Source organism: Megalobrama amblycephala, linkage group LG17, assembly GCF_018812025.1.
Source record: "Megalobrama amblycephala isolate DHTTF-2021 linkage group LG17, ASM1881202v1, whole genome shotgun sequence".
Classification (NCBI taxonomy): Eukaryota; Metazoa; Chordata; class Actinopteri; order Cypriniformes; family Xenocyprididae; genus Megalobrama; species Megalobrama amblycephala.
In genome coordinates this window covers 30,655,335-30,676,384 of record NC_063060.1, presented here as the reverse complement: position 1 = coordinate 30,676,384, position 21,050 = coordinate 30,655,335, and the positions used below count along the sequence as shown (strand labels likewise).

The 21,050-nt window shown below is 37.9% G+C and overlaps 1 protein-coding gene and 1 long non-coding RNA gene across 2 annotated transcripts in view; both read left to right on the top strand.

The window, feature by feature from the left end:
- The first annotated feature begins 485 nt into the window (after positions 1-485).
- On the top strand, positions 486-8,742 carry LOC125251349. Its single transcript, XR_007180980.1, has 3 exons — positions 486-612; positions 6,056-6,057; positions 8,730-8,742. It is a non-coding gene; the product is annotated as an uncharacterized LOC125251349 (long non-coding RNA).
- Positions 8,743-18,308: 9,566 nt separating this feature from the next.
- Positions 18,309-21,050, top strand: part of cdyl (chromodomain protein, Y-like) — a 24,422-nt gene continuing 21,680 nt past the window's right edge. Inside the window, exon 1 of the mRNA XM_048162703.1 lies at positions 18,309-18,688. Within this exon, the coding sequence (XP_048018660.1) occupies positions 18,662-18,688 (27 nt within the window). The 5' untranslated portion in view covers positions 18,309-18,661. The remainder of the gene's footprint in view (positions 18,689-21,050) is intronic.

Below are 21,050 nucleotides of genomic sequence, written 5' to 3'. Positions count from 1 at the left end.
AATGTGTACTCTACATGTTTGACCACTTATGAATTATCATTTAGCCTACTATATGATGTGTACGTGACTAATGTGCCCAACCATCAGCAATAAATAAATTACTTTTAGAGCACAAAATTGTTTACAAGAGAACAAATTTCTTCATTGATCTAGTCACTTAATTTTGCTCTTAGAATGCACTAGATTCATGCATTTAAATTTAAAATGTACAAAATTTTCCTCCGGGGGGGGCATGCCCGCGGACCCCCCTAGAGGAACCAATGTCCACCCACTACAGTCTCACAAAATCCAAACACTGTGGATGCATTAATCATTGCATCTGTCTTTCAAAGATGTCAGGTAAAAGGCAACTAATAAGCATCATCTCATTCATCCTGAGGCCAGGTTACAGGATGCTGGCCCAGAGAAGGTGGCGAAAGTTGTTGTTTTTTTTTAAGGGGGGGGGGGTGTCACTCTTGCCTGTCTCCAAAACTTGAGAGCCCTGTTCCTGTCTCCTGACAAAAACATTGCATGCAGCGCCTGTGGAGTGTGGAAAGTTACTGGAGCACGCAGCCGCGCTTGTCTCTCAACAAGGAACGTCACGGCAGTGATTGACAAGCCAGAGGGCCAATCGTTTACGCGATGATCGCGTAAACGATTGGCTGATGTTTTTAAGGCCCTACCTCGTGCACAGATGATGTATATTAATATTATTACTTTCAGTGCACCTAATAAATAGTCTTTTATCAGTTAGTAAAGACAGTTTCAAGTAATATTGCAAAAATGTATAAAACAAAACATCCTCTTTAGCACCTTTAACTAATCGTGAAAAGTGTTGCATTACATTTAGATCTATGGCATTATATTTAGATCGTGGCATGAAAGGTTGCAGTGATGAACACTGTGTAGCTGATCACAGACATGTTGTTGAGCGCATGAAAGCAGTGATCTTGTCATTGCAACTCAATTTCTGTAACAGTGCAAACGTGATATAACAAGAGATTTGTTGAATAAAACGGTAGTTTTGCGAGTGTCAGTCACTGATAAACTAACGCTTTTTGATTGATAGCTTCAGCGCGCGCTGCTCCAACAATTGCAAAGGGAGCTTTCTTTGATTGCTTTCTTTATATAATTTAATCACCGTTAAATAACAGATTATTTTCATCCTACTAAGAGAAACAACGCAAGCTGACATTTAGTCACGGGTTTGATTTACTGACACACACAGACAAAGAACATCTGACTGTACATGAATCATTTCCTTTTTAGACCAGGCATTAGAATTAACACAGTTACTTACATGTTGTTGCATTATTGTCAAGTCGAGGCACTGCACAATATTTTGTAATTCTCAACGGCATGTTTATTGATTGGTAGCTCGATCTGGTTTAGCACCACGTAGCCTATTGCATGTCATGCGTGAATCAGTGGGCAGGGCGAAACAGGCAGTGATGAAGTAGGCGTTAATCTTCTTCTGCGGAGACGGTGCTTGCTGCCCTTTGACGTCATAGATCCCCACTTTGAAAATCCTGTCGTTTGCTGGGTCTGGTGTTAATTAAAGCTTTTATTGGACTAACAAGGAAGTTTTCATTTAGTCAGAAACTTACAGGATATTCTTATAGTATGATGACCTCTTATATGTCAAAAGCTCAAGGAAAATTTTATTTCTCAGTTCATCAACCTAACCCTAACCCTAACCCTAACCTAACCCCTTTAAGTTTTTTAGCTTTTAGTATGAATATGTTAGCCTTAATGTTATGAATAAGCTGCTGTGTTCCAAAACAATGAAAAAATTGGCATTTAGGAGATATAAGCATTCAAGCATTTTACAGTCTCTCACTTCCGCTAAAATGGATCACAGATTTTCATGACATCACATCGCACTTCAGCTTCTCGTCAAATCTTCTGTCCAATCAAATGCTCTCTAGAATCTGAAGTGTCCCGCCCCCTCCTACACTATAAACAGACGCTGAAGCTGCGGCGGAAATCGGTCATTTGCTCACACATTTACTAGTTTCTACATGGTGAATGGCACATAGTGCACTATATAGACCGCCACAGCGTGAGCACAGTCTGCTCTGGTCCAGAGACACGAGAGCACAGAGCGGATCATATCCGTGAGTCGGCTCAGACCACGAAAGGTATTGGACCCATTTGAATTCTGCACAGAATGCTGTATTTTAAAGTGATATAGAGGAGATTAGATCGAGGATAAACAGTTAGATATTAAAAGGAAACAGAGGTTTTACTGAGTTTAACGGTTCTGGCTGAGCTGTGATATAAACGAAACGTTATTGGCTATTTCAAAAAAGGGGCGGGAAAAATTTTATTGGGAAAAACACACTCCCACAATCCCTGCGTGAATCATCATTTTTGATTAGTTTATATGTATTATTAAGTTAATTTGTTCTATTTTTGTTATCCGTTATTGTGTTTTAAGTTACAATTTATGTCGTTTAGTTCCATGTATGTTAGCCTACATTATGAGCAGTAACATGATTTGAAGCCACTTTGAAGCGCAGCTATACTGCCACCTACTTGACTTATTCAAATTAAATTATTTTTCTATATCATTTCTATTGATGAATGAACAGATTAATAAATTATCATTTCCCTGGGGAACCAGCTAAATGTTAATTTGTGTAATACTGAGATTTTAAATGCTTCACTGAAGAGATTATTTTGACATTATTATTATGACATTATTTTGTAATTTATTTTTATTTATTATTCATTTTATTTTATGCTAGATATATTAATTATTTAATTCAATTGTATAGGATTTTTATTGTTTTATATTCTCCTCCAATAATACTTGGTGAGGGTTTGGCCAGCAGGGGTCTTGTAATTGTACATAGCTCATCAGTATTGTAACAAATATGTTTTAATAACTAAAATGGGTTGGATACTATTAGGAAGTGTGACATGCCATCCCATAGTGTCATTGTTACTGCATTTTGTTAATCAGTGTTCACCCTGGTGTTTGTTAGGAGTAGGACTGTGAAAATCACCGTTGTGTTTCCCAACAGTCAGACTCCAAAAGCCAACTTTAGAAGGAAATCATGAATATTAATTTAATTTATTGTTGAGAAAGACAGTTGTGTTTATTGTTTATAATTTTTCATTTACATATGACTGTAATGTGCATTGTGAAATTGACAATACATTTAACTATGAATATGTTAAAGCTAATTTAAGCATTAATAATAATAACCCTTATTCAAAAGGCAAAATGTCCACTGTAAAATGTTCGATAGTGGCAATTATTAATGCTATGTGGCAATGGAAAAATCAAATAATTAATAGTAAAACTTGGACCTTTCCAGGTTCATTTAGTGGTAAACTGTTATACCGCATTAGAAAGAGTCAGTATAGGGGAAAACCAATAATTTCTTAAAGGAGTCATATAATGCTACTTTTACAAGATGTAAAATAAGTCTCTGATGTCCCCAGAGTGTGTATGTTAAGGTTTAGCTCAAAATACCCCACAGATCATTTTTTTATAGCATGTTAAATTTGTCACTTTTTGAGGGAGAGCAAAAACGCTCTGCGTGTGTGTGTCCCTTTAAATGCAAATGAGCTGCTGCTGCTCTCAAGAAGAGGGCGGAGTTTCAAGAGCTCATTTTAGCAGCTCAGATTACCTCACGCAGACTCACTGAAAATGTCAGAAACTGTTCAGCCTTTTATGTTCAAAACGGAGTCAGACAATGATGAAGAGACTCAAGAAGAAGTGACAACTTGTAGAATGCAAAAGGACATTTCTGAATGGTTAGTGGATACATTTATGTAGCTGATGTGGAGTTAACTATCTTAAAGTCATTGATTAGCATATTATGTCATGATAATCTATAAATCGCTCCTGTGGGAACTGTTGTAAGATCCTACAGAGCCAGAGAATATCTGTTATAACTTATATTGTCATCTTGCTTTTATGACATGCTATTGCATTTGTGTTACATACTGTATTGCAATAACATGGCCTCATCCCCTCTGCTACCTATTCTTGGGGACAGGGTTTATGTAAATTTTAGGGTTAGTGATGTCACTAACCCGGGAAGAAGCTTGTTGTAGTCCCTACCAGCTGTTTGTTGTAGTCCTTAAACAGAGAATTCTTTAAAAGAAAATATCTCCTTTTGCATTGAACTTTGAGCGTCGTAAATGTGCAGATGTTGTTTATGCACTACCAGCAACATTACACACTAACTAAAGTTAAAAAAGTTAAATCATAATCAACCACCCCTTTAAGCAAGAGACTGAACTGGAACTCAACATGTTCAACTAGAGAGTCTAAATTCTAGGAATTCAATATACAAGCAGTAAACAGTGAAAATCCCAGCTCCAGGAAGCCTTTAAGAGGAGGAACAGGTCCACCTCAGCAATATCCATACTGTAGAATTACCAAAAAGTGACCAACAATGCCTGAAATCTTTAATTTGCTACAGACAGGATAGTAAGACTTTACATGAAGAATAACTGCAAAGTAGAACGCACATGCCTAATAATCAAATAATGTCCACAAGAGACCATGTGTAATCTTCAAGATTAAAATGTCAGTAAAATTCTCTTGCTTTGTTTTGGCTCAGTTGTGGGACAGCAGCTTGCAATTAGTAAAGAAAGCAAAGCAACAGATCATTCATGTGACTATAGTATATGAAAATGTACACTATACAAGATAAATGGCATAAGGTATATTTAACAGCATCCCCATGCTATTGTCAGCTGCGAAGTGCCTAATTGTGCAAACTTCCTTTAAATGTTTGCAGAGTCTGACCCTTTGGCTGTGCTAAATGGAAATGTAAAACAGGAAGTGGGTTTTAACTAAGTTTGACTTTCACTGCAGTTAGAACTGTGAATATTATAGCTGAATGTATCAACCTTTAAGAACTCAAATATAATCCAGCATGGAAACAAACATCAAATAGCCTACAATACAATCTAATACAAAAACAACTCCAAAACACAGTCTTTTTGAATATGTTATCAGAGTAAGTGCATGAAAAGAAGTATAAAACATATATTTCTGGTTCTTTGACTATGATTGCCTGAGCCGTGTTCTAAGCCGTTGTAAAATACCCTATTAACACACCTGTGACCTCATTACTGGTGTGTCACTGCATCTGTGTGTTGCTTGGCGACCATTCTGCTGAACATTGCTGAAGAACTACATTGCTTGGTGGACGAATTATCATTATCATTAAATTATAAAAGGTGTGTTGCTGTGTGTTTATTTTTTGAAACCATGCCAGGCATATGTAGTAACTGTTGTGATGGAAATATTTTATGTCAACATGAAATGTACAGAAAATGCAGACTAAGGATGCTCAGGTCAAAGACCAGTCATATGATTAGCTTAGATCATTACAAATCAATCACCAGAACAAATCACAGTGAAGACGACATTGATTTTTACTCAACTGTAAGACTTAAATGTGCATGTATCTTTCTATTCATTGAGACTCACTTGGTTGTTGTGACCAGTGATCTCCCGGCCGTAAATAAAACTTCATTTCTACAAAGAGCAACTTGGAAGTCGTGTCAGGTATATGCTGCACAGCTAAATAGAAGATCCTACGCTCAAAAGACAACAAAAGTAACAGCCAAGTGTGATTGAGGTAGTGAGGAATAGAAGTACTAAAGATTCTACGCTCAAAAGACAACAAATGTAACAGCCAAGTGTGATTGAGGTAGTGATAGTAGCTTCTTGACGGGACGCCGTCACCATACTTCAGGGAAGTATTGGATTGTATTGTAAGTATTCAGGAATTCAGGGAATTACCTCGAGATACTGTAGTATTGTATTAACAACTAGGAGTTGTTTAAATTGTCAGTGGTGAAGTCAGATATGTATTGAGAATTTCCACGACACTGTTTATTCAATGCAATGCAATAATCCCTGTGAAGCAGTGGTTTACAGTGATTTTAGAACAGCTCTACTTTGTGCATGTGTAAACCATGGCTTCTTACTGCCTTATTTTTGTCTAATATAGGAGATTGGTGCTAGTTGTCACAAGGATTATATCTCAATAACTAGGTTAAGGTTTCAAAAGTTCAATTACACAAATGTGTGTTTCTCTAGCGGTGTGTTGGTTTCAAACACCTTATTCAAAATCATCATAAATTAGAATTGTTTTCTATGTGAAATAAATTTTTTATAAAGTGTATTAATCCCAGAGGGGAATTTACATAACACAGCAGCACACACCACACAATAATAATAATAAACCTTGTGACAGCCAGGATGAATTAATCTTGAGCTAAATGTACTCACTAGTCTCGAACTGTTTCATGAAGGGGATCTCAGTCATCTTAACAGATGAATACGACTTTGACCCTTCTTATAGACTTGTATCGTATTGTCAGACCAGTCAAGTTTGTTATTCAAGTATACACCCAGGTACTTATATGTTGTTATAATCTAAATTTCCGACCCTCCTATGTTTACTTGTACCTTTTGCTGAGGATATCTATTAAAATCAACCACAATTTCCTTAGTCTTACTAGCATTTAGCCTGAGACCGTAATCTCACACCAGTCCACAAAACTCTTTAATAACCCCTATATCCAAACTCATCATGGTCTTTTATACAGCCAACGACTGCTGAGAGGTGTTTAAGTTTGCGCTGTTCATTTACTCCCCCCACCTACATTTTGACTGAGATTCGAACCCAGTTAGAGAGAAGGTGGCAGGTTTCACAGTTATACTGGAAGTACTGGAAGTCCGATATATAAAAAGTGAACAAAAATGGAGCTAAAACCGTTTCTTGAGGGACTCCAGTACTGTACCTCACTACTTGAGACACACAGTCCTGCAGTCTTGATGTCTTGATGTACTCCAGAATTTTCCATCTTACTTCTAAGTAGTTTAGGCTGGCTAGCATTAAAGAAATCAAAGAGCGTAATTCTGACTATGTGACTTAGTGATTTGTGCAAGAGATAAAATATTTCATCATCTACCCTGACACCAGTTTTATAAGCAAACTTTTTTATCTTCAGCAGCACACATTACCAAAATTCAGAAACTTCCCTGGCTCAAATTTTGGATTTTGTTCAAATTTTTTCTGAAGAAAGACAAACATAAATAATGATGAAAGCCAAAATATTATGTCATGGATAAATATTTATTGAGTTTTGTAGAGGGGGATCAATATTAAAATTTTCACCTGAGATTTGGAGTCAAATTATATGGGGGGTAAAAATGACTTTAAAAAGATGGCAGCATCATTATTTTGTTTGTACAAAGAGATTGGTAGGTCTATTTGTAAAATCTGTTGACTTGTTACATTATATGCCAATGGTGACCATTCAAAAATGTAAAAAAGAAGTTTAAGTTTGCGTTCCTGTAACTCAAGTATTAAAGATATCTTAAATATCCTTTTAGATTTAGGCTCTTAAAAAAACTTTTCTTTTGGCATCTTCGTTTTTAAGGCCCTTAATTCCAAAGATATGGGAATCTCAATATGGCTCCAAGAATAAATTGTTAAATTATACAAATTTTCAATGGTCAAACCCAAAATGTGCATCACTCTACATACAGCTGATACTTTTTTTTCTTTTGAAGAGGAATGTCTAAAGAACAAATAATGTTGAAACTAGAAATGTACAAATTTTCCCTTTCTATGCAATCGTTTTGATAAAGGGAACAAGATACATTTCTAGTTTCAATATTATTTGCTCTTCAGACATTCCTCTTTAAAAGAAAAAATGATCAGCTGAATGCAAAGTGACCCATGTTGGTTTTTGACCATTGAAAATGTGTACAATTTCAGAATGTAGTCATGGAGCCACACTGAAATACATATATCTCTGGAAATTAACCATATAGGGCCTTATTAAGATACCAAAAGGAAAGAGATACACCAAAATGTAAAGAGATATTAAAATACTTTTTGAGTCACGGGCCTGCAAACTAAAACACAAAAAGTGCTTTTCCCATTTTTGTTACCACTGGCATAGAATGCAACAAAGATTGCTAAAGTCAATAGATTTAACTAATAGATCTGTGTAAAAAATAAAATAATAATGCTGCCATCTGTCCAAAGTCATTTTTGTCCTCATGTAACTTGGCTCCAAATCTGGTGAAAATTACTCAGTAAATATTCATCCATGACATTTAATATTTTGTCTTTCTTCTTCATTTATGTATGTCTTTCACCAGATAAGAAATTACCGAAATTTACAATTTTAGCCGGGGACCTCTGGTTGAGTTGACACAGAATGACTCTGTAACCATTGGGTGAGCACATGGACACAATAAATTCATACTGTCAAATATAAACATGTAAACATGAACTGTAAAATGAAGGTACATTTTAACTGAATTGGTCTCTTAGGGCAATGGCATTTTATGTCAAGTCGTTTTAAATGTTATATATTTATAAGTTATAAATGAAAAAGATCAAATTATTAATTACAGTATTCGTTAGTGAAAACAATGCTATGCTATTCATGTATGTTACCTTTTACATTTTGCCTTTTTCATTGTTTTTCTGTTTACATTTTGCTTAAAAACTACACCAGAATCCACTACAGTCTTCAAAAACATCTGAAAACACACCTCTTCTTGCAGCATCCTACAAACAGCATCCTAAACTTGTGTACTTACATTATCCCAAGCATTTCCAACAATTTTTAAGTCCAAAGAAATCAACAATTTTAACCAGGACATGGACTGTGTCATTGAGTCAATGACATCATATCCGTGCTACCCTCGATTTCCAGTTTTACTCATATCGATCTAGATTGCGGCAAAGCGCACGTCTCTCATGACATCCACCGAGCGAATGCACAGAGTAACGTTATAACTTTCAACGCACTCAAATGTATTTAGTATGATTGGTTTTAACCATGCATGTAAAACCCACATGTACCCCACATACGCAGCAAAAAGAGTGGAAGTGGCCGACCGCAGCATAAGTAAATTAAAAGCTCCGCTGGACTCAAGATCGGTGTGTATCGAAGGTGTCTTTCATTAGCATTTGCTCCAGTGGTCTTGTTCCACTCCCTCGGCTCTCGACCCATCCTTCTTCATACCACCATAACATTAATAAAACTTTAATACATTAGCTCATCCATGAACATGATTTCTGCCCGAGTCCGTCAGATTCCTTTCCATTGGTTGTGGAGGTGAAGACGACAACTTCATGATTTAACGCTCATTCACGGAGTCATCAAGCTACACCTTCGTTTTGAATAAGCGACCTCTAACGGCGAAAATGACATATTGTGCCTTTAAAAGATGTTTTGCACTTTCAATTATTTTCATGATAATTTTTTAAATAATTTTAGATGCCACTATCATATGAAGTAAAGAAAAATCGGTCACGCTTTATATTAGGTATCTTTTTAGTACTACAATTTACTCATCTCAAAAAAGGTTCGGTATGATATTTTTTCATGTTTTGCAAAACAATGCTGCTATTGAGGTGGGATATGGGTAATGTTAGGACACGTTTGGTGGTATGGGTAGATTTAATTTAAATGTTAGTTAAAGACCCTTAATATAAAGTGGGAAAATGATTAAAAATGATTAAAAATGATCCGGCATTAAAATGATCCGGCAGCAAGAAAAGCATATCTTGCAAGAAAAGCATATCTTGCAAAAAGAAAAAAGAGGTAATGAATCTTGTTTAGTGGTTATTAAAATATAATTTTCCATTGAAACAGTAATATACCGTAAAACAATGCTTTCTGGGTAATATTATTTATCATTTTCAAGAAAGTAGCCTATAGGCCTCTTTTCTTAAAATGACAAATATTACCCAGAATGCATTGTTTTTTGGTATATTACTGTTTCAATGGAAAATTGTATTTTACTGTGTACATTTGTTTGTTTTTTTCCTTATAGTTATTTTTTAGAGTGCAGATACTAAATACCTGCCTCTAAATTTCTCTAAGAAATATTGCAGTCACCATGAATTCTTTTTTTTTTTCTTTTTTTTTTTTTATGGAATATTGCAGTATTTATTATAAATCACTTATTCATGCATTGTTTTTTTCATGTGCCCTTTTAATCTTTTATCAAAATAACTTACCCTCTCTCTTTCAGCAACATTTGTGCAGCGATAGCAAACCCCACTCAGATATACATCATCACAATAGGGAAGAAAAGACTATCACAACTTGCATTCATGCCGATTTTAACTGGAGTAAAAAGTGACAACTAGCCCTATTCAATTGAATGTTTCTGAGATACAAGATAAAATAAGAAACCATGTAAAGGCTAGAAGACAATACAAACAGATGGCAAAAATTCATTCAATCCCCATTTGTCTTCCTTTGAGCCTCCTAGATCTGTAATCAGTACACTATTCACCACTATGAAATTAAGCAAATTTAAATTACTCAACATTCATAATGTTTTATCCCACCAGACTGGCCCTCAAGGATAGAAAGCACTGAAGCATATCTTGTACAAGATAAGCGCATACACACAGACAAACACAAATAAGGACAGAGTGCATTGAGAACTTGGGTAATTGTAAACTAACAAAATTTTTAATATTTGATCAAATTTGTTGTGATGTATTTAATAACCTTGTTCTTCCTAATAAGCACTCGTCATGGCAGAATGGTACCTTGACTCCCTGAAACCAAATAAAAGCAAGCTAATCGGGGTGCATTTCACAACAGCAACTATGGTCACAAGTTCCATCGTTATCAACAGAGATCAATGGAACTTCCGAACATAGGAGCTAACAATGCTTTTGGGAAACACACCCTAGATTGCTGGTGTAAACCAGGGGTGCTCCTGCAGGCCAACGTCCTGTATAGTTTACCTCCAACTTTCCCCAATACACCTGCCTAGAAGTTTCTAGTATGCCTGAAAACCTTGATGTGTTTAATTGGGGTTGGAGCTAAAAGATGCATTCACGAAGCAACATGGACTTTTGCATCGTTGGTTACTTCCTGCCTCACATGAGTATATATAGCCATGCATTTCCACTGCTTCTTTGCGAAGTATTACCAGTCTTTGACTGCCTTACCGAGCATTTTTTTTTCATTTCCTGTTCATTGTCTTATTGTTATGACCATTGTGCTTGCCTTATTGGATTACTGCCTTCTGGTTTACCGTTTTTCGCTATTTACCCTGCCTGCCTTATCGACTACGTCTCTGTCTAGTGTACTGGATTTGTTTGCTGAGATTAATAAAACTTCCGTAATTGGATTCTATTTTGCCTCCATGTCAAGTCCCTCACAGCCCCCCAGAAGCAGGATTGGACACCCCTGGAGTAAACAGCCAATGGTGTCAATGCACGGTCGCTACCACATTTAGTCTACGTTGTTATGCAGCTTCCAACGTAGAGCCAGGAGTGTTTTTTGCCTACTGTTTCAATGAGTGCTGTCAGTGTGGTTTTTACACTCACTACTAGCAAGATCTTCCATGGTGAACAATGTCAATTGAATTTTTCTGTTACACCCTCTAATAAGAAGGAGAAGGGCGTTATTTCGAGTTATATCGACAACTTTGAGGGTAAGTATTCTCAAGCTAACAAGCTAGCTAGATTTGTTTGTGACAGTTCATACTTTTATACATTCAATTTTTAAAATCTATTTAACCTTTTTTAGATCTTTTGTTTTTATAGTTTCACTAATGTTATTATGTTAATACAATATGTATGATTCTGTGGGACTATAAATGTCACAAATTTTGTGAATTTTTTTCATTTTCTGATAAGGATCAGGTGACAGGAGAGATCAAGGTGAGGGCAAGTCAGAGAAGCCACATGAGAATAGGCAGACAAAACTAGAGAACTGAGGAATTAATTTATTCTTCATATTTTAAAATTAAGTTTCTATTAATTTCTACATTTATAGAAGTGCAGCCATGACATGTCTATTCAGTAGAAAAGTTTGCAGTTTAAAAGGAAAGACAAGATGTCTTACTGTTTATGCATATATCCTATCATTTAGGGTCATTTATTTCGTCATCTATCGCTACAGATTGTGTTAACGGACTCCAACCCTGTCATACTGTCCCAGCGTAGCTGTTCCCGTGTTGCTGGCACAGCACTGGGAGTCCAGCAAAGTCATGTCAGTGACTTGATTCTGTTTCATTCCTCCTGACCGCCAGAGGCGGTGCTTAAGCACAAGTGGATTATCGAAGCATCATCCGAATGCTGTGGATGCTGCTGTGCAAACCATTCCCCTACGAGAATAAGAGTTTTTCAGCAGCGGGGATTCTAGTGGAGATTCGATTCAATCAGGATTAACAACGTCCTCCACGCATGATACTGTGACTGTGCTTCAGATGGCGGTTTCTGGCTTAGAGCTGGGTGACTCGCCTGTGCAGCCAGTCCAGTTCAATGTCTTTTTTAGACAGTCTTCAGCTGGATCTAACTTTGCTATGCCACCATGCATAGATTTGTCAATTGACTCAGGTTCAGCGCAATCCTGTTTTTAAGGTGCCAGCCACTCAGGCTCATCATCTCTTTGCAGTACCAGAGCAACAGCATTCTACTCCACAGCCTCAGGGTTCACACAGACCCTGTTGGTTGACAGTTTTTCAAGACTGCACCCGCAGTACTGGAGGGAGATGACCGTAGACCCTTGGGTTTAGACTACGGTGGACAAGGGGTAGCTCTGCTGTTTCAATGCCAGCCCCAAAGTTTTCAAGGATTGTCCCTACAGTGATAAGGGATCCAGTTCATTCAGAGGCTCTCTCTCAGGAAGTTTGTTCTCTTCTAGAGAAGGGAGCTATAAAATGGGTTCACCCCCATGTTCAAAGGGACAGTTTTTATTCAACTTACTTCCTTGTTCAGAAGAAAGAGGGTTGTTTTCGTCCAGTTCTAGATTTGAGACATCTAAACATGTTCCTGAAAACTCTTCCCTTCCCGGATGTTACGGGCAGCTGACGTTCTTCAGTCCGACTGTTCCGACATGTTCCGATTGTTCCTCATCACAGAAAACTTCTTCGATTCAGTTTCAAGAACCAGGTCTACCAATTCAAGGTCCTACCGTTCGGTCTGTCTCTAGCCCCTCATGTCTTCACAAGGTGTATGACCATAGTTCTATATCTGCTGTGGTCCAGAGGGATGCGGATCCTGCCTTATTTAGACTATTGGCTGCTGTGTGCGCCACAAGACAACAAGACATTGGTTGATTGTTGTCTCAGTTGTACTCAGACATTGACACAGTGAAATCGCCTGGAGTTTCTGATGTCAGGTGTTTCTCATTCCTTCTCATCAAGAACTTGTCACGACCAATGCTTCCCTCCTTGGGTGGGGGCATTGTGGAATCACAGCGGTGTTCGTGGCCGTTGGTTTCCAGCTCGGTCCAAGGACCACATCAGCCTCCTGGAATTGTGTGCAGTCTTCCTAGCTCTGCAGTATTTCTTGCTGGTTCTGGCAGGTCGTCATGTCCTCGTTCGGTCCGACAACACCTTGACAGTTTTTCACCTGAACCAACAAGGTGGCACAAAGTTGATCAAGTCACTGCATCTCACGTACAAGGTACTCACTTGGTCTCTTCCTTGACTAGCCTTTTTGAGGGCTGTTTGCCTTCCGGGGTAAAGCAACCAGGTAGCGGATGCTCTTTCTGCATCCGGGGGAATGGAGGCTTCATCTGGACGTGGTGCAGATGATACGGCAGCAGTTCAGCAAAGCAGCGGTGGAAATTTTTGCAATGCAGGCGACCATTCACTGCCACTTATGGTTTGCAAGAACAGAGAAATCCAGCCCGTTGGGGCAGGATGGTATATCCTGGTCAGGAGTGGCAAAAATGTCTACTATATGTACTCCCTCCTCTTCCACTGCTGTGGGAAACATTGCACAGGATATCTCTGTGTAACCACAGAGTACTTGTAGTGCCCTGATTGTCAGACAGGACTTTGTTTCCCAAGCTTCTATCGCTATTGGTGGGCAGGCCCTGGCAGCTTCCGTCTCGGAAGAATCTGTTGCCACAGATGGATGACATCTGGGTCTGACATTCTCTTAAATGATTGTGAACCCACTGTTGTACATACTATAACTAGTGATAGAGCTGGATCCACACGTCAGCTCTATGCAGCACGTTGGAAATTTTTCTTTTCAAAAAGGATCGTGGGTTTGATCCTGTACACTGTTAGTTTTTTTCTGAATCTTCTGGATTTAGTCAAAGCAGCTTCCATGTTGAAGGTATATGTTGCAGCCATTTCTGTGTATCATGGACCGGTTAACGGTTCTTCTCTTGGTTCTCTTACTCTTACGTTCAGTCTTTTGAAGGGTGTGAGACGGTTAAGCCAGCTCGTAACTCCCATTTCCCTGGGTGGGATTTAACAATTGTATATGATTTTGTTTTTTGGCCACCATTTGAGCCTGTGCAGACAGCTGACCTGAAATGCATCTCTCTAAAAACTGCTTTTTTGTTGGCAATTGCATCTGCTAAGCGTGTAAGTGAGTTACATGCTTTGTCCCTAAGTGGGTTATGCATGCTCTGGTTGCCAGATGATTCTGGTGTTGTGCTTCGACCAAATCCATCCTTTCAACCTAAAGTTGCGCTTCCTCAGTTTATAAATCAGTCTATCAATTTGGTGGCTTTCCAGTCAGCATCATAGTCAGATCAGGCAGGGGATCACCTTTTGTGTTCTGTGTGAGCCCTGAGGCACTATGTGGCTGCTACCATTCGCCTTAGGCACACAGATCAGCTTTTTGCTTGTTATGGTGGCACCCGGAAAGGGGCCGCTGTATCAAAGCAGTGATTGTCGAATTGGATTGTGGAGGTTATCACTATGGCATACAAGAAAGCTCAAAAGCCTCTACCCGAAGGTATCTCTTGTCATTCCACTAGGGCTGTGTCTACATCTTGGGCCGCTTTCATCTATTATACTCGAGGCTCAGCCTACATCACCATGTGACTTTTTTGGTATATTATCTCGAACTATCGAGCTGGCTCTGCGTTAATACACTAGTGCTTAAGCAGTGGCAGTCATCCAGAATTCACAGAATCACAGTTACCTATGTAACTAGCATTTTATCTGCATGACCCTAAAGCAGGGGTAGGCAAGTTCGGTCCTAGAGAGCCAAGGTCCTGCTGAGTTTAGCTCCAACCTTAATCACACACACCTGAACAAGCAAATCAAGCTCTTCAGGATTACTAAGGCATAGGCAGCTGAAGGTTTTTTTTCAGGATTGGAACTAAACTCTGCAGGACAGCGGCTCTCTAGGACCGAACTTGCCTACCCCTGCCCTAAAGAGAAGAAAGTCGCTGGTGGCTTAAGGTGCACACTGCAATCAATTACAAATTTAATGTAGTATAATAATAATGGGATTTTCCACCATGTGGACAAAGAGATAGTTCACCAGTAAAATTCTGTCATTTACTGACCCTCGTGTTTTTCCAAACCTGTATAACTGACTTCTGTGGAACGCAATAGGAGATGTAAGGCAGAATGACAGGCTCAGTCACACACTTTTATTACTTTTATCTTTTTTTCTATAGAATAAAGACAATGGGGCCAAGTCTGTCTTTCTGCCTAACATCTCCTTTTGTATGGGTCTGGAATGACATGAAGGTGAGTAAATGTCATTAATGTTTGAGTGAACAATACCTTTAAATGGCAATGAGAAAATTTTTGAGGTAAATAAATAAATAAATAAATAGTACTTGATAGTACTTTTTATTTCAGGAGTACCCTGTAAAAAGGTGTTACAAGCGAGCTTCCTGACCTTTCAGTCCTACAAGTGGCAGAGGTGTATAAGGATTTTGCCAGGACACCACGATGGGGTTACATTGAGGATTCATTGGTGGATTCTGCCTTAGTTCCTTCATACTAACAACCAGCAATAACAACCCGCAGCATTACTCCCCATCAAGATGCCCACCACCTCCACGGTTACATCCTGGACCCGTCTGTGTGCTTGTTTGTCCACAGAAAACACGGACAACATATGAGGCAGTAACTCTGTCTCACAAGAACAAGCATTTTGTGTATGACCTGGATGACATGATGATCCAGCACATCTACAAAGATAGCAGAATTTTTAAAACCATCACACAGAGGGTTGATCATTTCTTTTATTTCTACCTGCTCATTAAAAATCTAGAACAGATTTTTTTTTTTTGTTAATTACATGTTTACAGACACACTGTATCAAAGTTAATTACATGTTTACAAAAACATATATTATTTACCTGTTTACATTAATGTAGTGTACAGGAAACACTTTCTACAGTAACTTATTTTTAATGCAACAGTATCAAAGTTATTTATATTTACCATTTACATTGATGTGGTGTAGAGGAAACACTTTCTGCAGTAGTTCACAAGGAGGTAAGCAACCGTGCATAACTGGCTGTAGTGACGACTGTAGACATTTGCATTATGAGTGATTTTATGATCCTCACGCAGGTTATTGTGAATCCAATTTTTGCATGTTTCATTGTCCAAAGGGAAATTATATAAACCATTCCAAAAATTAAACCTTGTTCTCTATCTGTCTTTATTACTGATCAGCGAACTGGATGCATCTTCACACTGAAGCTATTTAAATCTTGAACTTATTACGAAAACTTTGTTTTAATATGCTAAAATGCAATGCTATTAAAGTTAATAATATAATATGCTGCAATATGATTAGTTGTGATTGAAAGTTAGTCGAAATATGATGGAAAGTGTTTACTTTTACCACAGTTTGCTATCGGAGAACCTACTATACTGGAAGCTAGCGTACAACTGAGATTTTAGCGGAAATACATAGGCAGTAGGCCATGCAAAGAGTCCATTGCGTGCTGCTCAGAAGTTGAAACTAAGGCAAGGCAAGTTGGAAATTTTATCATTGTCTGGAAACAACACTGAGAAAAAACATACAGTAAATCAACACAGACAAAGACTTACAATGTTAGACTATAACACAAACAAAAGTTTAAACTCATTCTGGCAGTGATTGGACCCCTTGTGGCAGTGATCCCCAAACTGAAAGAAATTGGAAGAAAAGCTCCTACAGATTCAAAACAAACAAATCCCAGTCCTGGTAGGACTCGATACTGAAATAATGCTTTCCATAAAAGGCACTTTAACTTGTACTTTAACTTCATCTGAACCACTGCAATACCAATAAACTTTAATAAAAGTTAAGTAATATCGAAGGGTACCATTAAAATGTTTGCTGCGACATTTCTGCTCTGCTCTTTCACCTACTTCCTTGTTCTCTTTTGGCATCTGCTGAACTATTCTCTTCTCAGTGGAAAACACCAATCCATTTAAAAAGACCATTCACCATTAATCCCCAAATCTGTAAGAATTAAGAAACATGCAAAAATAACTGATTTGTGAATATGTACATGTATATACCAGAGATAAAGATTTGATAATCTAGTTAATATATCAAGAAACAAATGTATTATTTCATATTTTCATTGTAACATTACATGATTTCCCATTTTTGTTGAAAATCTTTCTGAATATCTTGACACTAAGCATGTTGACCATTAGGCTAGTTTAGCCAGAGGATGTTCATATGAGGTCTTTTGAAATACCCTGGAAATTTTATTCTCATCTGATTAGCCAATTTCAGTACTTCACAAAGTTGGAGCTCGCATTTACATGTCTAAATGCCAAGGAAACATTGCCTACATGGCTCTTTATAATACTTTATTCTGATTGTCAAAGGTGGCGTTTAGCGTTTCTCAAAACCATTGTATGTCACCAATGGTCTCCATGATCAACTTAGCTCATGATGCTTTTGAGAAACGCAGCCCAGGAAATGCTGCATAACTGAACTCTCATCTGGGAAATCTCTATAAATTCATATAATAGATTTTAACAATTATAATTTAAACTAAAAGCCATTATTTCGTGTTCATTTGTAAGCAGGTGTATAATAAACTGAGTAATGTACAGTGAGGCCAATCCTCCTGTTTATTTCAAAATAACAACTGGCTGACTGTACATGATCCCTTACTTAATGTTCAGATCAGTTGTTTTGACAGGTTTTAAAGTCTATTTTGACATTATCTAAACTGCAAAACAATTACTATCTTGAGTTGGGCTGTTCATATTGCTAAAAGACTATAATAATTCTATTTTCAGTATCTCTATTATTAAATAGATAAGCCTAGTAATGAGAAGAAAATACTATGATTCTGTAAAAACGTTGTACGTTAGAAACAATCATGTAGGCAACCCGACACACGAGGAACATGGCATTCATGGAAATGTTTTAGACTGAGTCATGGGCTAAACTCACCTGGCTCGTAAAGCTATGGATTGTTGTTTAAACTATTTCAGACTTACGTCAGTTATGTTCCATTAGACCTACACTCAAAAATCAACACCGATAAAGATTTGCAAAACACAGATGACCGTCGTCAAACAGCACTATCACGGGTTGCAGGCAGTGCAAACTCATCTCGACTCTAATCTGCGTTCGATTGAGACTTCCTGTGTGGCAGAACTGAGAGCAGGCGAGCGCGTAATCAGCACTGCCTACAGACTAGTTTACGGTAACACTCTCGAAATTCGCCGCCTGGACCTACAAAAGTGCTCGTTTGGACTTAATCTGGAATGAAACGCTTTATTCTAACTATAATGTTGTTGGATAAACGTTGAGTGCAAGAACTAAACAGCAAAGAGATCCTCGGTGCGGGTCAAGCACATCTCACCCGACCAACAGAAAAAGGAGGAGAGGCCAAAAAAGACAACTGCAACTGGAGGAAAAAAGTGCCTACAATCCTCACGGATTGCCACAACGTCGAAGATTATCGTGACATGATGGCCACGGAGGAACTCTACGAGGTGAATGTCGGCGATTTTACCGTTCGTGTCTGTTTAGACGCAGTTAATCGATTATATTTGTGTGTAGTTGCACATATACGACGCGTCCCAAGGCTCGTGTGGACTGCACTAGCAAACAGTCTTAACAACTGACTTACCCACTCCAATTCTAGTTAAAACTACGCCGGTAGGGTTGCATGCTAGCAAACTAAACTAGTAGTGTGGAGCCAGCGTTGTCCTGGTTGTTAGTTTGTGGAGTTTAGTGTGGAGAGATGCTGGTGGAGGCAGTGGATGAGGCGGGGGAGGGAAGGAAGGGCACTTTGGAGAGTGATACTTCATCAAGCTAGCTGCTAACCATGAGGTCTGTGTGGTGTGATGGACACAACAAGACAGCTGAAAGTCAACTCGGTCCTTTATGGTGTGTTCAGCTCTGCGGGAACTTAGTTTCGACTTCTGTCCAGCAGGTCCCGTGAATTTAGCTTCGCTTGCAGAGCTTTCAACCTGCCTGGCTACTAAGCTATCCAGTAGTGTTGTGTGTTATGAGCGCATTTGCTTGGTTTCATTTTCCAATTAGATCATTCTTAAGTTTTGGTGTTGATGATATTATTAGTCATAGTAAAAAAAGACCGAATATGGCGTATCATTTCGCATAAGAAAGTCTAGTGTCACTTGCTGGCTTGTTTGATGGACTGACATTTTGACTGACTGACATTATTTTCAGCCATAGATCTGTTATCTGGGTTTTAAACTGGTTTTGTGATGGAGATTTTTTTAATGATCATTACATATGGCATGTTTGTGCTGCATGAATATACTTAAAGTATTTAGTCACATCAGATACAGTTGCACCATGTTTTTCCTTGCTTTTGAGAATTGGTCCAATGAATATATCTGCTAATGACTACATACAAGTTTAGAACTGATTTGTTCATTGAAATAAATTCATCAATGTGATGAAAGGCTTTACAAAACTGTGAAGATGATACAAAGGTGTTGGTAATGAACAAAACAGATCTATTCAAACATGTTTGACCAGTATGAATAATGTCCCCATTTTTAAACACCTACATAATACTGTCCATTCAGATGGCAATACCAGAACTGTTAGTCATGATCCATATCCATGTCTTTTCAAACTTTAGGTGCTTTTTGGTTGTGGCTTGGATCAGCCACATAAAATTGTTTATTTTTACTTATTTGCACCACAAATGTGGACTCCTAATGTATCATAAAACTAAAGGGATGGTGCTGGATTTTATTTGATCAAAATCTGTTCCACCTACTCTTCCGTTCCACCTACTCTTCTGTTCTGTATCTTCTTTTAACCTCATGAGTGATGAAGTGACAAGATCTTTATTTCTTATTTCCAATATTTCCAACAACCTTAGTCAGAAAAATGGTTTCCTTTTACGTAGCCTATCTATTAAAGGAATCTTCTGGGTTCAATACAAGTGTATAGAGTTTTATAGAATGCAAATGTTCTGGAAGTAAATATCCCATTCATTTTCTCAATTTTTAGCAATAACATTAATCTTTCTAGACAAACCTGTAAATATTATATTGTTAACAATATGCTTGTATAGAAATGTTAAGTCAGTGTGATTTCAACTTAATTTTTTCTTTATCAAATTTTGTTTAATTGCTACATTTCCACTAAAGAATATACACTACACATAAACTATTAAAGGGTTAGTTAACCCGAAAAAGAAAATTCTTTCATTTATTACTCACCCTTACTCACCGTTCGACATCCGTAAGACCTTTGCTCATCTTCGGAACACAAATTAAGAAGTGATAAATTATGTTTCTTTGTGCAAACAAAGCACTCATGTCACTTCATAAAATTGAGTTTAAGCCACTGGAGTCACATGGAGTACTTTAATGATATATTTTTCCTACCTTTCTGGACCTTGGACTTTATCAAAAAGATCTTAATTTGTGTTCTGAAGATGAATGAAGCTCTTACCGATGTGGAACGACAGAATTTTCATTTTTGGGTGAACTAACCCTTTAAAGTCCCCGATATAAGGGGCTTTAACACCAGAGGAGCCTTTTCATAGTTCCTAATATTATTGGCTGAAGTACCCGGATTTTGGCGTGTTCGCACCGCAGGAATTAGGAACGATTTTATTTCTAGGAACTCCTTTTGGGGGAACTAAATTAGCTCCTACTTCAGAGTAGGGTCTAAACCTAGCCTGACTTCGTCATACTCATATTCTAGGCAGAATGTGAGTCTGATACTGCTCCATTGCACTTGAATTATGGGGCGTGTCTTAACCGAACCAGTAAAAAAAAAAACCTCTGCACTCAATTGGATAGACCTACAACCAATCAGAGCAACGCAGTAAGTGACGTATGTTGAACTTGTACTTAAACTTTTGCC